At 61.4% G+C, this 12,211-nt stretch overlaps 1 protein-coding gene across 1 annotated transcript in view; it reads left to right on the top strand.

Annotated features, from left to right (window-relative positions):
- Positions 1 to 11,739, top strand: part of GPATCH8 (G-patch domain containing 8) — a gene marked incomplete at both ends in the record, with an annotated part of 28,315 nt that extends 16,576 nt beyond the window's left edge. Inside the window, 5 exons of the mRNA XM_079547157.1 lie at positions 1,557 to 1,700; positions 3,295 to 3,331; positions 6,134 to 6,183; positions 7,352 to 7,482; positions 8,100 to 11,739. Of these exons, the coding sequence (XP_079403283.1) occupies positions 1,557 to 1,700; positions 3,295 to 3,331; positions 6,134 to 6,183; positions 7,352 to 7,482; positions 8,100 to 11,739 (4,002 nt within the window). The remainder of the gene's footprint in view (positions 1 to 1,556; positions 1,701 to 3,294; positions 3,332 to 6,133; positions 6,184 to 7,351; positions 7,483 to 8,099) is intronic.
- Between the last annotated feature and the right edge of the window lie 472 nt (positions 11,740 to 12,211).

The following is a 12,211-nucleotide window of genomic DNA, read 5'->3' as shown; positions in this document are numbered from 1 at the left end:
GTGCTGGCTGCTGTAACCCCAGCAGGAATGCACTCTTGTTCCCTGGTGTCATTGAGACAGCTCACATGTGAACAAGTGGGTTGCTCACCTGGTGTTGTTTCGCTGCTGAAGAGCTTTGGGGCAGCAGTGCTTTGGTCCCGCAGCCAGCAGTGCTGGGCCAGGCCTGCTGCCTTGTGGGCACAGAGCGCACAGAGCCGGCCTGCAGGGGCTCCCCGTTACCAGCTGGCGCTGAGGCATCACACAGTGTGTTAGTGCTGCTGTGCAAAGTGCTGCCCTCTGACAAGGCAGAACGTGGCTGCAGGGCTGAGAAGTTCTTGTTCTGTCCCTCTGTGGGAGGATTGATGGGGCAGCATCACAGAATGTCCGTAGATATGCCATGTTTTAAGGTTTACCAAACTGGTGGTGTTCTCTGGAGTTCATTCCTCCCTTCTGGATCTTTCTTTTTCCCCCGAGACCTCGACTTGCTTGGTGACTTCCTGCTGTATTTGTTCATTTACTTCTGTAACTACTGTGTTTGTGATTACTGCTATCTATTGATTCCTTTGGAGCTGAGTGACAGTACAGAAACCCTGTGGCGCGTTTCAGAAACACCGCGGTGCTCCTGTGCTCTGGGTGGGGACAGGAGCTCCTGTGTCGGCGGCACCTAATGACAGAGAGCAGCGCCGTGTGTCAGCAAACCCTTCTTTTTGCAGCCGCCTTTTCAAGCCTCCCTGCCAGCATTCAGCACAGGTCCCATTCGGGTCCCTTCCAGGAACTCAGCAGAGCTGCAGCAGTCCCTCCCTGCGTGGATGTTTTCCCTCGTGTGCTTTATGGCATTTCTGTATTAAAGCTCTGCCAGGGCCGTTTCTTCGCAGCTCTGAGGTGATGCAGCTGCCAGCTGTGTGCGGCAATTCAGCACATCCAGGGGGGGCTGCGGGTCGCTCTGTGCTGAGAAATGCTCCGTCATTCCCTCCCCGGTGTGGGCAGTGATAAGTGGGAGCTGCTCCACCACAGGATGTGTGCTGCACAGCCTCGCTGGGCGCAGGAAGCGCCTTCTGCCCGGCAGAGCAGCCCGGCCCGCCGTCGTCCTGGGCTTGTTTCCTTTCCTGCCTTCATGGCGACCTGCTGCAGCCCCACAGCCCCACGTGCTGTTCTTTCTTAGCGTGGTTTCTCTGCACTCAATAAAACGGGAGCTTAAATCCTTCTTTATTTAAAAGCAGAGTAGCGCTTGGAGGGGAAATAAAGCCCATCTTGTAGCAGCAGGATGTTTTAGATTTTTCCCCTTCGGGTGCCAAAATATTTTTTGCACAGATCTGGCCTTGCAGCAGCACATCAGCAGTGTTGTGTCTGTGTCCCTGAGGTGGTAAACCGGGAGATTCAGCACGCTCCCTTGGACACGATCTCATCAAATCAAAAGAAGAAAGCTTTCTAAGTGCGTCTTCTTTTCGGTGCTTGTGGCTCCTCTTGTTCATGGAAGGAGGAACCCTTCAGCTGGTGTTTGCTGAGGACTTCTAGAGAATCTTTCAGGATGTGAGCTCCAGGACGAGTTCAGCTTGTAACTTCTCTTTGTTTTGCAGGATTATGTGGATAAGGAGAAGGCGATTGCCAAGGCTTTGGAAGACCTCAGAGCCAACTTCTACTGCGAGCTCTGCGACAAGCAGTACCAGAAGCACCAGGAGTTTGACAACCACATCAACTCCTACGACCACGCTCACAAGCAGGTAAACAGAGCTCTGCAGGCGGTGCTGCCCGCTCGTCGTGTGCTCTCTGCAGCGTCTCCTTTGCAGTTCATACTTTGATTTCCCCCCGTGTGCTCGTTGTCCTCACCGGGAGCAAGGCCCCGTGTTGCTGGCCCAGTCTTGTGCCCACCATCCCTTTGGAAACAAACCAACAACAGACACACAAACAGAAAGGGGCAGACAGCCGCCGCCGGCTGGTGAGGAGGCTCTGTGTTGAGTGAGGCGTGAGCAGGAGCGGGCTGCTGGAAACTGAGGGGTGAACTCCTGAACCGGGTGTGGATGGCTCCTGCTGCACGTCTGCTTTCATAGCGGCACGGCTTTGGAGTCTGACGATCTGCCATGTTTCAGAGTGTCGGGAGACCAGGAAAAGAGGGGCTGTATCAAAAGGGGAAGTTCCCAAATTCTGTGATGTTCATGAAGTCTGTTCTGAATCCGCGCAGCTCTGCCTTCAGTCCCCAGCTGGGACGTGGCAGGGCAGTGCTGTGTGCTCGAGTGCTGGGTGGCTGACAGAAGTCTGTGCATTGGCCTCATCTCTTTGGCCATTCGTGATCTCACAACAGAGAGCTGTGCTGTGCTCATCTGGGGGTAAAAGTGCTCAGAGGAAATGTTCTGATACTCCTAATGACCGATTTTAACACCGTGATGCTTGGAGCACTGATGACTTCTGGAGGATGTGCTGCAGAGCGCTGGGTCTGGCCAAATGGAAGCGAAGCAACAGCTTTGAAATGGGAGTATAGCATTACAGGGCATGAATTTTTAATGTTAAGTATGGGAACAGTGGTTCCAAGTAGATTCACCAGGGGAGCCTTAACAGGAAACGTGCAGCAGGGCGCTTCGTGTGAGCACTGCTATGGTTGGGAATGCAGTCCCAGCAGAGAGGGGCTGGCGTGGCTGTGATACCCGAGAGCAGTGCTGTGTTCTCCATCACTGGGCTGAGATGGAGAGCAGTTGGGTGCCTCTGCTGAGGGGAGGGGGACCTGGTGGTGGCACGTTTGTGCAGCGTGGCGATGTGCTCTGATCACGGCCTGCTCCCGCTTAATTGGGTGGGTAATTAGGGGGCTGACAAGAGGTTAGGAAGGAGAAACAAACTGCCCCTCGTTGGTGTAAAAGGAGTCGTGGTTCAGGGTAGCGGCAGCGCTCCAGTCACCGCAGCTCTGGAAGGGGCTGCAGGCTGGGTGGGACGGCTGGTCCTACAGGAACCTGCAGCGCTGTGGGGAGGTGGGAGCCTTCAGGTTCCTGTAGGTCACCCAGCGTTCCTTCCTAATTATGCAGTGGTTTGAACAGAGAGGAAGTTGTGCTTTGCTCAGGGAAAGGGCTTGCCCAGCTCCCTGTGGCGCTGCGGTGTGTCAGCATCTGGACGTGCAGCACCCAGAGGTGAGGAAGGCAAATGAGCAGCAGTAGTGCTGTGCCACCCGTGCTGTCTGTATGCTGGAGCAGCCCTTCCTGGCAGTGTGGGGCTGGGGGTGCTGCTCCCCGCTCCCCTGCTCAGCGTGTGTCCTGCTGCCCCACAGAGAGCCGCTCTGCCCCCACATCCCTGTCTTCTCCCCAGTTATAAAGATGCTGTCTTGTATTCCAGGAAGGATCTCAGGATTATTGCCAAACAGGGATGATAGGTAAGTGCCCTGATCCCTGTGGGTTCGTTTGGACAACCTCCACCGTGTCCACACCGAGCAGCAACGGGGAGGTGGTGTTCCTCTGCTTCCTGACCCTGCTGCTCTCGTGGCGTCAGGTTGTGTCTGAGCCATCTCGGTCCATAAGGCAGCAGTCCGAGGGGAAAGGGGGAAAGGGGTGAAACTGCGGCGTGACCCCACAGATGCGTGTCCCTCTTGCTGCCGTCTCTGCTGGGCTCTTTGTTTCTGGGATCCATTTCTGGTGCCGAGGAAGAGAGATGTAGGGAAGCACCGTTGTGCTGCCAGCACGGTCACTGCTGTGCTGGGTGAGTGCTCCAAATGCAAACCCTGGACTTCCCGGTTTGGGCAGAGTGGTGCTTTCTGAACGCTCACATCTTCAGCACAGCGTGGTGCAGGGAAGTTGGGAGTGCCTCTGCCATACTTGGTGTCCAGGGCAGAAATAGCGTGTGCTCACAGAGTGGGGCCATGTGTCAGCATACAGGGACTGACGCAGGGGGGGTGTCTGTGTGCCATGGACTCGTGGTGTGTCGTCCTCAACTGAAAGACTTTGCAGGGAAGAAGTGAAGTAAAGCCTCAGCTCCTGGCTGCTTTCCCTCTGCTCTTCTCACTTTGTGGTTGTGCAAAGAACACCGGTGGCCAGAAGTGGGCTGTGCTTGTGTTAGCACTCGTGTAAAGTTGTCAGCCAGAGGTTGCCATCCTTGGAGCTCGTGCTGCAGTTCCCTTCCAGGCTGTTGCAGCAGAATGAGGGGTATGGAGTGAGAAGTGGTTTTCTTTAGTGAGGTTGGCAGAGAGAGCGGTTGAGGAGGAGCGGCGCTGCGCTGGCTGTGCTCCATGTGAGCTGCTTCCCCTGCGGCCAGTGCTGGCACCTCGCTGTGCAGCTCCTGTCTGCTGTGAGCAGGCTCAGCAGGGTGGCAGTGTGGGGAGCACAGGGAGCAGCTTCATCCCCTCTGCACAGCATCCTCTTACATAAGTCTCCTTGCTTTTCCACCTGATGCTGAGATAAATCGTTTGCCGCCGGGCCTGACCCCGCAAAGCAGTGTGCGTTGAGCAGTGACCCGAGCCCACGAGCGAGCTGTCCCATGTGCTCAGTCCTCCCCTGTTTCTGCAGCTGAATGCTGACCCTACCCTCCGGCTCAGCCACCTTTACACACCGTGATGCTCCCTGGAGCTTCCTGCTGAGGCAGGAGTGCGGCTGTGTGAGCCAGGGGAAGGAGCTGCATGGTAACAGCACTGCGTGGTAACAGCCCTGCGTGCCACAGCCAGAACACAGCCCGTCTCTGCCCCGTCCACGCTCGAGGGCTGAGCAGCTGCAGATTAAGAGCACCTGCTCTTTAGGAGCTCAGTTGCACTCCTTGGTAATTCTGCTGGAAACGAGGCTGAAAGTGCTGCTGTTAGAGTGGAGGAGGGCTCGAGGCAGCGGAGCGGTGCCCATCACCTCGCTGTCCCTGGGCTCCGCTCCTCAGCTGAGCAGTGAAGCAGCCGCACTGCCTGTCCTGGCATTGTGCTCAGCCACACTCTGTGGCTTGGAGACCTTCCTGCCTGCTCCGGGGTGCGGGGCCTTCAGGAAAGAGTGCTGTGTGCTTCCCAAACCCCGCGGCAGCGCACAGGGACGCATTTGGGGTGGGTAGAAGAGGGCGGCCCCGGTGCTGCTAAAGAGACAAGAGAACTGCTGAGCACGAGGTGTGAAGGGTTGATGGAGCGGGGCTCTGCTCTGAGGCAGAGGTGCCTGCAGAGGCGGGGGGCCCTGCTGTGTCACAGTGCTCTTCCTGGAAGGGAGTGTGTGCGAAGGGCAGCGTGTGCGGTGTGCTGCCAATAGCAGGTGGGGAGCTAAGGGATTAGAATAACGAACGCTCGCCTCGGGATTACGGGGGGAATTTCTTGAGGGTAAGCCTGGGTTAAATACGGTTTAGCTCGGCTAGCTTTCTGCCAGGGCTGGGAGCTGCGGTGTGCCGAGGAGCTCTGTGTTCCTCGATGTTCTTCTGCTGTGCAGCTGCACCTGGTGCTCTTTCTGCTCCTCTCTGGCTGCACCAGGGACAGCAGTGGCACGGCTGCAATTAATGGCTTGTCTGCTGCTCCTTGCATCGAGGAGTCGCTGCTTCCAGGTACGTGCTGGGAGCAGTTGGTGAAGGAAGGTTCCGTGTTCCGTGTTCGCTGTCCCAAGGCAGCAGTGCGGTGCAGCTGTTGAGATTTTGTTTTTCCACGTTGCCCAGCAAGGTCCTCGCGCCCCAATGCTGCAGGGCGGCTCCCCGACTCCCCTGCCGGGTCAGCGCGGTGCAGCCGGCACTCGGTGTCCGCGCTGTGCACTGAGGGTCCTCAGCCCCGCGTGCCGCACGGCCGGCTCTTGTCTGCAGTCAGCGGCAGCTCGCTGCTGTGTGCGTTGTGCCTGGGAGCTGCGCTGCAGCCGAGTCCCCTGCTCTGTGCAGGCCGTCTGAGCACGCCGAGCTCAGAGCGCAGGGAGACGCGGTGCAGGCAGCCCCCCCACGGCCCGCAGCCCCTCTGCCAGCGCAGCGCTGCTCGGCCCCTTCCTCCGCCAGGAGTTCAGCGTTCCACACCCAGCACGCCGCAGACCCTTCAGCCCTTGCTTGTCCCGGGGAAGCAGCTCTGGGTGGGATCGCTTGTGTGTGTGCACCCCGTCCCCTGTCGGCCCCGTAGCTGTGCTGCCCGGCTCCTGCTCCTAGCTGGCGCGCCGGGAGCTCCCCAGTAATGCTTGCTTCCTCTTTCTTCTCTCTCCCACCCTCGTTATATCTTCACTTTCTTTTTTTCTTTGTGATGGGACACTTTCAGATGATGTATTGAAAGCAAACCCTTCTAATTTCGGAGCCCAGATCACACGAGTGAGTTTCTCTCTGCCGGTGTCTGTAGCTGTATTCTTTGTCTGTCCTTCCCTCTGGTTTTGGTAAAGCTCAAACCGTGTTTAGTCACTGCGATTAGGCGAGAGAATCCTCTGTCTTGTCCGATCTCCCCTTTCCACAAAGCAATGTTCTCTTTACATTGGGCTCGGTAATTCCCTGGGCTGGCACGCTGGGTTCGTTAGCTCAGTCCTGCTCTGATGCCGTTTGTCTTTGGGGCCCTTCCTGAAATACCTCACGTGAGAAACACCAACAGCTCATACGTGGCATTTCCTGAAATTGGGTCTTTTGAAAGATTGCGCACAGAAACCCCGAACAAAACGGGAGGTGCTTGAGCGCTTAGGGCGGCAGAGGTCTTTCTTGGCAACTTTCTTCACCTTCTGAGTGGTGCTCGTAAAAAACAGCCTGGGAATTGTTGCCCGTGTTGGAAGGAGAGCAGCGGCCTCCTGTCGTACTGCTTCAAACCAGGACCTGCAGAAGCTGTTGTTCGGCGCTGTTCAGACGGGACAGCGGGTGCCCAGCGGTGCTGTGATGGCTGACGCTCCTGGCTCCGGAGCTCTCCGGCACGCGGCGTTTCTGCCCTGTGAAGCGCTGACCCCCTGGCGGCGCCCGGCAGCTTTTGTTTCCCGAGGAGCTCGGAGCTGCGCTCAGCGGAGCAGGGCGCTGTTTGTGCTGTGTGTTGTGTTGTTTCTTTGCTCACTGCGATCATTCGCATGGGATTTTTGGCACCTTCTCCAATGTAAGCTGCACATTGCTTTTGTTACCCGGGTGACTTCCACACCAGCTCCTGCTCCATCCCCTCCCTGCCGCTGCGCTGTTTCTGCTGTACATTTGCACCCTGTGAGAGCATCAGAACAAACAGCCCTTTATTTTTTTTCTTAATTATCGGTTGTTTCGCTTTTTTTTCCCTTCCAGAATTTGCTTTTTTGCTTTGAAAGCAGCCTTACCGTGCCGCTAAAGAAAGCTGGTTGTGCAGGCGTGAAGCCGTAGCCCCTCTGCTGCCTCTCCACTGCGTGCCGGGCGGCAGCCTGCCTGGAGCCGTGTGTCGGGCCCAGCTGCCCCCCGCTCAGGCCGTGGCCCCGGGGGCTGGCAGCACGCTGCGCAGGGCTCCGGCCGTGTTCCTCTAATCCCCGCCCGCTTTCTTTTGCCTCAGAGGTTGAAAGATCTCAAGCAAAGGGAGTTTGCTCGTAACGTCTCCTCAAGATCGCGGAAGGATGAAAGGAAGCAGGAGAGGGCCCTGCGGCGCCTGCACGAGCTGGCCGAGCAGCGGAGGCAGCCGGAGTGGTGAGTGAAGGCGTCCTGCTCGGGTGCGCTGAGCCGCGGGGGGCTGAGGCTCGGCCCTGCGCTGTGCTTCTGGCAGGAGGGAACGGCCCAGCTGTTGCTCCCGCGCTGTGCTGCCCAGCAGCGGCCGTTTCCTGCTGTTGTGTGACGGTGCTGGGCGCGCGGTGCTGCTCCTGGGTGGCACTTGGAAGAGGTGAAATGTGACTGCAGGTTTATGAGGACAGGCTGAGAGAGCTGGGGCTGTTCAGCCTGGAGAAGAGAAGGCTCCGCGGGGACATTGTAGCCCTTCTAGGACCCAACGGGGTCTACAGGAAAGCTGTAGGGACTACTTAAAAGGGCAGCAGGACGAGGAGAAATGATTTTCAATCGGATGAGTTTAGATTCAGACTAGAAATTAGGAAGAAATTCTTTACTGCGAGGGCGGTGCAGTGCTGGAACAGGCTGCCCAGTGAGGTTGTGGGCGCCTCCCCCCTGGCAGCACTCAAAGCCAGGCTGGACGGGGCTGCGAGCAGCCTCTCAGAGGGAGGCGTCCCAGGCTGTAGCAGGGGGGTGGCAATGGAGGATCTTAAGGGTCCCTTCCGACCCAAACAGGCAGCCTTCGTTTTCTCTCGTTCCCGCAGCGCTCCGGGAAGCGGCCCCATGTTCAGAACCACGACTGTGGCTGTGGACGAGGAAGGGGGGGACGACGACGACGCTGCGGCCAACAGCGGCTCGTTCCCCCAGACGTCGGGCCCGGGCGGGGAGATGGGCGCAGACAGGGGTTTCCTAAACGTGGGGCACATGGGGGGCAGCGCCGGGCCGGGCCAGGCACCCCTGCAGGCAGCACAGGCTGTCAGCTTTGGCATTAAGGGCGCGCCGGGAGCCCCGCTGCAGAAGATCGGCGTGTCGTTCTCCTTTGCCAAGAAGACTCCGGTGAAGCTGGAGACCATCGCTTCGGTTTTCAAGGACCACGTGGACGAATCGAGTTCTGCAGATGGAGCGAAAGCTGATGAGAAAGGCTCCTCGGATGGAGGGGGCCTGCAGAAAGCCGGAGAGGGCGAAAGCACAAACAATTCTGACGGCAAGGCAGAGGACGACGACCACGACAAGGACAGCGGCTCTCTGGCCACCACGCTGTCTAAACTGAAAAAGATGAGGCGGGAGGACGGACCGACGGCGGTGGAGCCGGAGTACTACCATTACATCCCCCCGGCCCACTGCAAAGTGAAGCCCAACTTCCAGTTCCTGCTTTTCATGAAGTCCACAGAACAAACGGAAGCTGAAAACGTGAACAAAAAAAACGCAAATGAAGTCAGAAAGGGAAATTCCCCTAAACCCAAACCCGGCAAGCACGTGGAGAAGGCAGCCGAGAGCACGGCCCCGCCGAAGGAGCAGAGTGCTGCCGAAAGCGGCGCTCAGCAGGGCGAGGGGGAGCAGAAGGAAGCCCCAGGAGACGTCGGCGCGCAGGAGAGCGAGAGCCTGGCAGAGAGCGGCCTGCCTGAGCCCGGCGGCGCTGCGCAGCCTGCCCCGAGCTGTAGGGACACCCCAGAGGGGCCCAGGCCGCCGCCGGGGCCCTTCATCCCGGTCCTGAGTAAGGATGAGAGCACCACTCTGCAGTGGCCTTCGGAGCTCCTCATCTTCACCAAAGCGGAGCCGTCCGTCTCCTACAGCTGCAATCCTCTGTACTTCGACTTCAAGCTCTCCCGCAACAAAGACGCAAAAGGGAAAGGGGCCGAGAAGCCCAAGGATCCGGGCGGGCTGTGCAGGGAGAGCATCCAGAACGCCGAGTTTGGAGAGGTGAGCAGAGCCAGGGAGGCGGACGGCAGCGCCGACGGCTCTGGGGGGGCGGAGAGCGGGTCGGTGTCCCAGGGCAAGGAGGGCTGCCTGCAGGGCGAGGGCGACGAGAGCGGGAGGAGCGGAAGCGGCCGGGGGAAGGCTGGCAAATCCCACAAGCACAAGAAGAAAAAGAAGCACAAAAAGTCCAGCAGGCACAAACGCAAACACAAGGAGGAGCCCGAGGAAAAGAGCTGCAAAACGGACCCGGGTGAGGAGAAACCCAGGAAACGGAGACGGCGCCGGCACAAGAAGGTGAAATCCTCTCTTTCTACCGAGTCGGAGCGGGCGCTGAAGGCGGAGCCGTGCGAGGAGCGCGGCCACTTGCAGAAGAAGAAGCGCCGCTCGCAGGAGTCGCAGAGGAAATCTCTGTCGGCGGAGGAGGGCAGCAGCGGGAAGAAGGAGGACAGCGGCGCCTCGCGCCCCGAGCACGGCGCCAAGAAGCGCAGGGCTGCACGCCGCCGGTGCCCGGGGCCGCGCCGCAGCCGGCGGAGCAGCGGGGACGAGGACGACAGCGACGAGGGCTCTGGCGGCGCGCGCTCGCAGTACAGCGACGACTACGGGTCGGGCAGCGAGCGCTCGCAGAGCCGCTCGGCGTCAGGGCGCGGGCGCTCGTCGCGGCGCTCCTACTCCAGCAGCTCCGGCGCTTCGTCCGACCGCAGCCGCTACAGCCGCCGCCGCAGCTACTCCGACAGCTACAGCGACTACAGCGCGCGGTCGCGGTGCTCCAAGCGCTCGCGGGACTCGGAGGACGACTCCGACTACGGCAGGTCGAAGCGGCGTAAGTACTCGTCCTCTGAAGACTACAGCTCGAGCCGGAGCAGGTCGAGGAGCCGCAGCGGGAGGTCGAGGACGCGCAGCCGGGGCCGGACGCGGAGCAGCAGCTGCAGCCGCGGTCGCGGCAAGAGGAGGAGCCGCAGCGTGACGGGGCGCAGCTGGAAGCGCAGCCGCAGCTACAGCCGGGGGCGCAGCAGCAGGAGCCGCTCGCAGCGCTCGCTGTCCAGGAAGGGCTCCCGCGGCCACGAGAGCCCCGAGGAGAGGAGGCCGGGGAGGAGGGACTTCATCAGGTCCAAGATCTACCGCTCGCAGTCGCCGCACTACTTCCGAGCGGCGCGAGGCGAGGGGGCCGCGAAGAGAGAGGACGGCAGAGGGGAGGAGCCCCGGGGCTCCCAGAGCAGCGGCTCGGGCGCCGGCCGCGCCTCGGAGGGCGACTGCAGCCCCGAGGAGCGGAACTCCGTCACCGCCAAGCTGCTCCTGGAGAAGGTCCAGTCCCGGAAGGTGGAGAAGAAGCCCTGCGTCGCCGATGAGATGCTCGCGGGGGCCGGCAAGGTGGGCATCAAGCTCAAAGACCCCCCGCAGGGCTACTTCGGCCCCAAGCTCCCTCCCTCTCTGGGCAACAAACCCGTGCTGCCCTTGATCGGGAAACTGCCGACTGTGCGGAAGCCCAGCGCCAGGAGGTACGAGGAGTGCGGGATGGAGAGGGGCGAGGAGCTGTCGGATTCCGAGGGGGCGGAGGAGGCGCCGCTGGGCGGGCAGCCGCTGCTGGGGGACGCGGCGATGGGGCTGCAGGACGCGGCTCCGGAGGAGCGGAAGCGCGAGGAGGAGATGCCCTCCGCTCCCCTGGAAGCGCCGGCGCTGCCCGAGTGCTTCGGCTCCGGGGACCTGGTGCTGCCCCACTCCTTCCTCGCGGCCCCGGCTGATGGTGAAGCACTGGAGCCCGTGGACGGGGGCGGCCAGGCCGTGATGCCGCTGGTCCCCGACGTGGAGCACTTCCCCGGCTTCGTGCCGCAGGGCGGCGAGCCCGGCATGGAGGGGGACCGCGACGGGGGGGAGGACGCCTCGCTCGCGCCGCTGGAGAGCCAGCCCATCACCTTCACGCCCGAGGAGATGGAGAAGTACAGCAAGCTGCAGCAGGCGGCCCAGCAGCACATCCAGCAGCAGCTCCTGGCCAAGCAGGTCAAGGCTTTCCCCGCCTCGGCCGCGCTGGCCCCCGCGGCGCCCGCCCTGCAGCCCATCCACATCCCGCAGCCGGCGGCCGCCTCGGCCACGTCCATCACCACGGTGCAGCACGCCATCCTGCAGCACCACGCCGCCGCCGCCGCCGCCGCCATCGGCATCCACCCGCACCCCCACCCGCAGCCCCTGGCCCAGGTGCACCACATCCCGCAGCCCCACCTGACGCCCATCTCCCTGTCCCACCTCACCCACTCCATCATCCCGGGCCACCCCGCCACCTTCCTCGCCAGCCACCCCATTCACATCATTCCGGCCTCGGCCATCCACCCGGGCCCCTTCACCTTCCACCCGGTGCCCCACGCTCTCTACCCGACGCTCCTCGCCCCGCGTCCCGCCGCCGCCGCCGCCGCCACGGCGCTGCACCTCCACCCTTTGCTGCACCCCATCTTCTCAGGGCAGGACTTGCAGCACCCCCCGAGCCACGGCACCTGAGGGGCGCGGAGCCGCCGTGGGGGAAGGGCGTCGTGCTCGGGGGCGAAGCCGGAAGGCGAGGATGGGATTCGTGTTCGCTCCCGAGCAGCCAAAGAAACACGGAGGGGTCGGTCAGCGCGCAGGGCGTTCAGCGGGGCCTGCAGTGCGCGCCGGAGAACGGCTGACGTCGGGACCCCCAGAGCTCTCGTGGCTCCAGCGGACCAACCGATGGCACCCCGGCTTCTGGTGGGACGCCGTCCATGGGACCCCCAAAGGCTTCTTGGTGGAACATCTGACGGATCTGCAGTGGCTCCGGCAGGACGTGCTGTGGGGCTGCAGGGGGACCCACGAGGCGTCCAGCGGGGCTCCAGCGGGACGTGGATGGGCCGCAGGGGAGCGCAGCCCTGCGGGGACCTGCGAGGGTCCAGCGTGGATCCAGCTGGACTCCGGTGGGACCCCAGAGGCTGCCATGGCCTCCCAGGGGCTCCGTTTG

The sequence above is a fragment of the Tetrao urogallus genome (assembly GCF_951394365.1).
Source record: "Tetrao urogallus genome assembly, chromosome: 26".
Taxonomy (NCBI): Eukaryota; Metazoa; Chordata; class Aves; order Galliformes; family Phasianidae; genus Tetrao; species Tetrao urogallus.
Note: the sequence above shows the minus strand (reverse complement) of the source record. Positions and strands in the feature narration are given on the sequence as shown.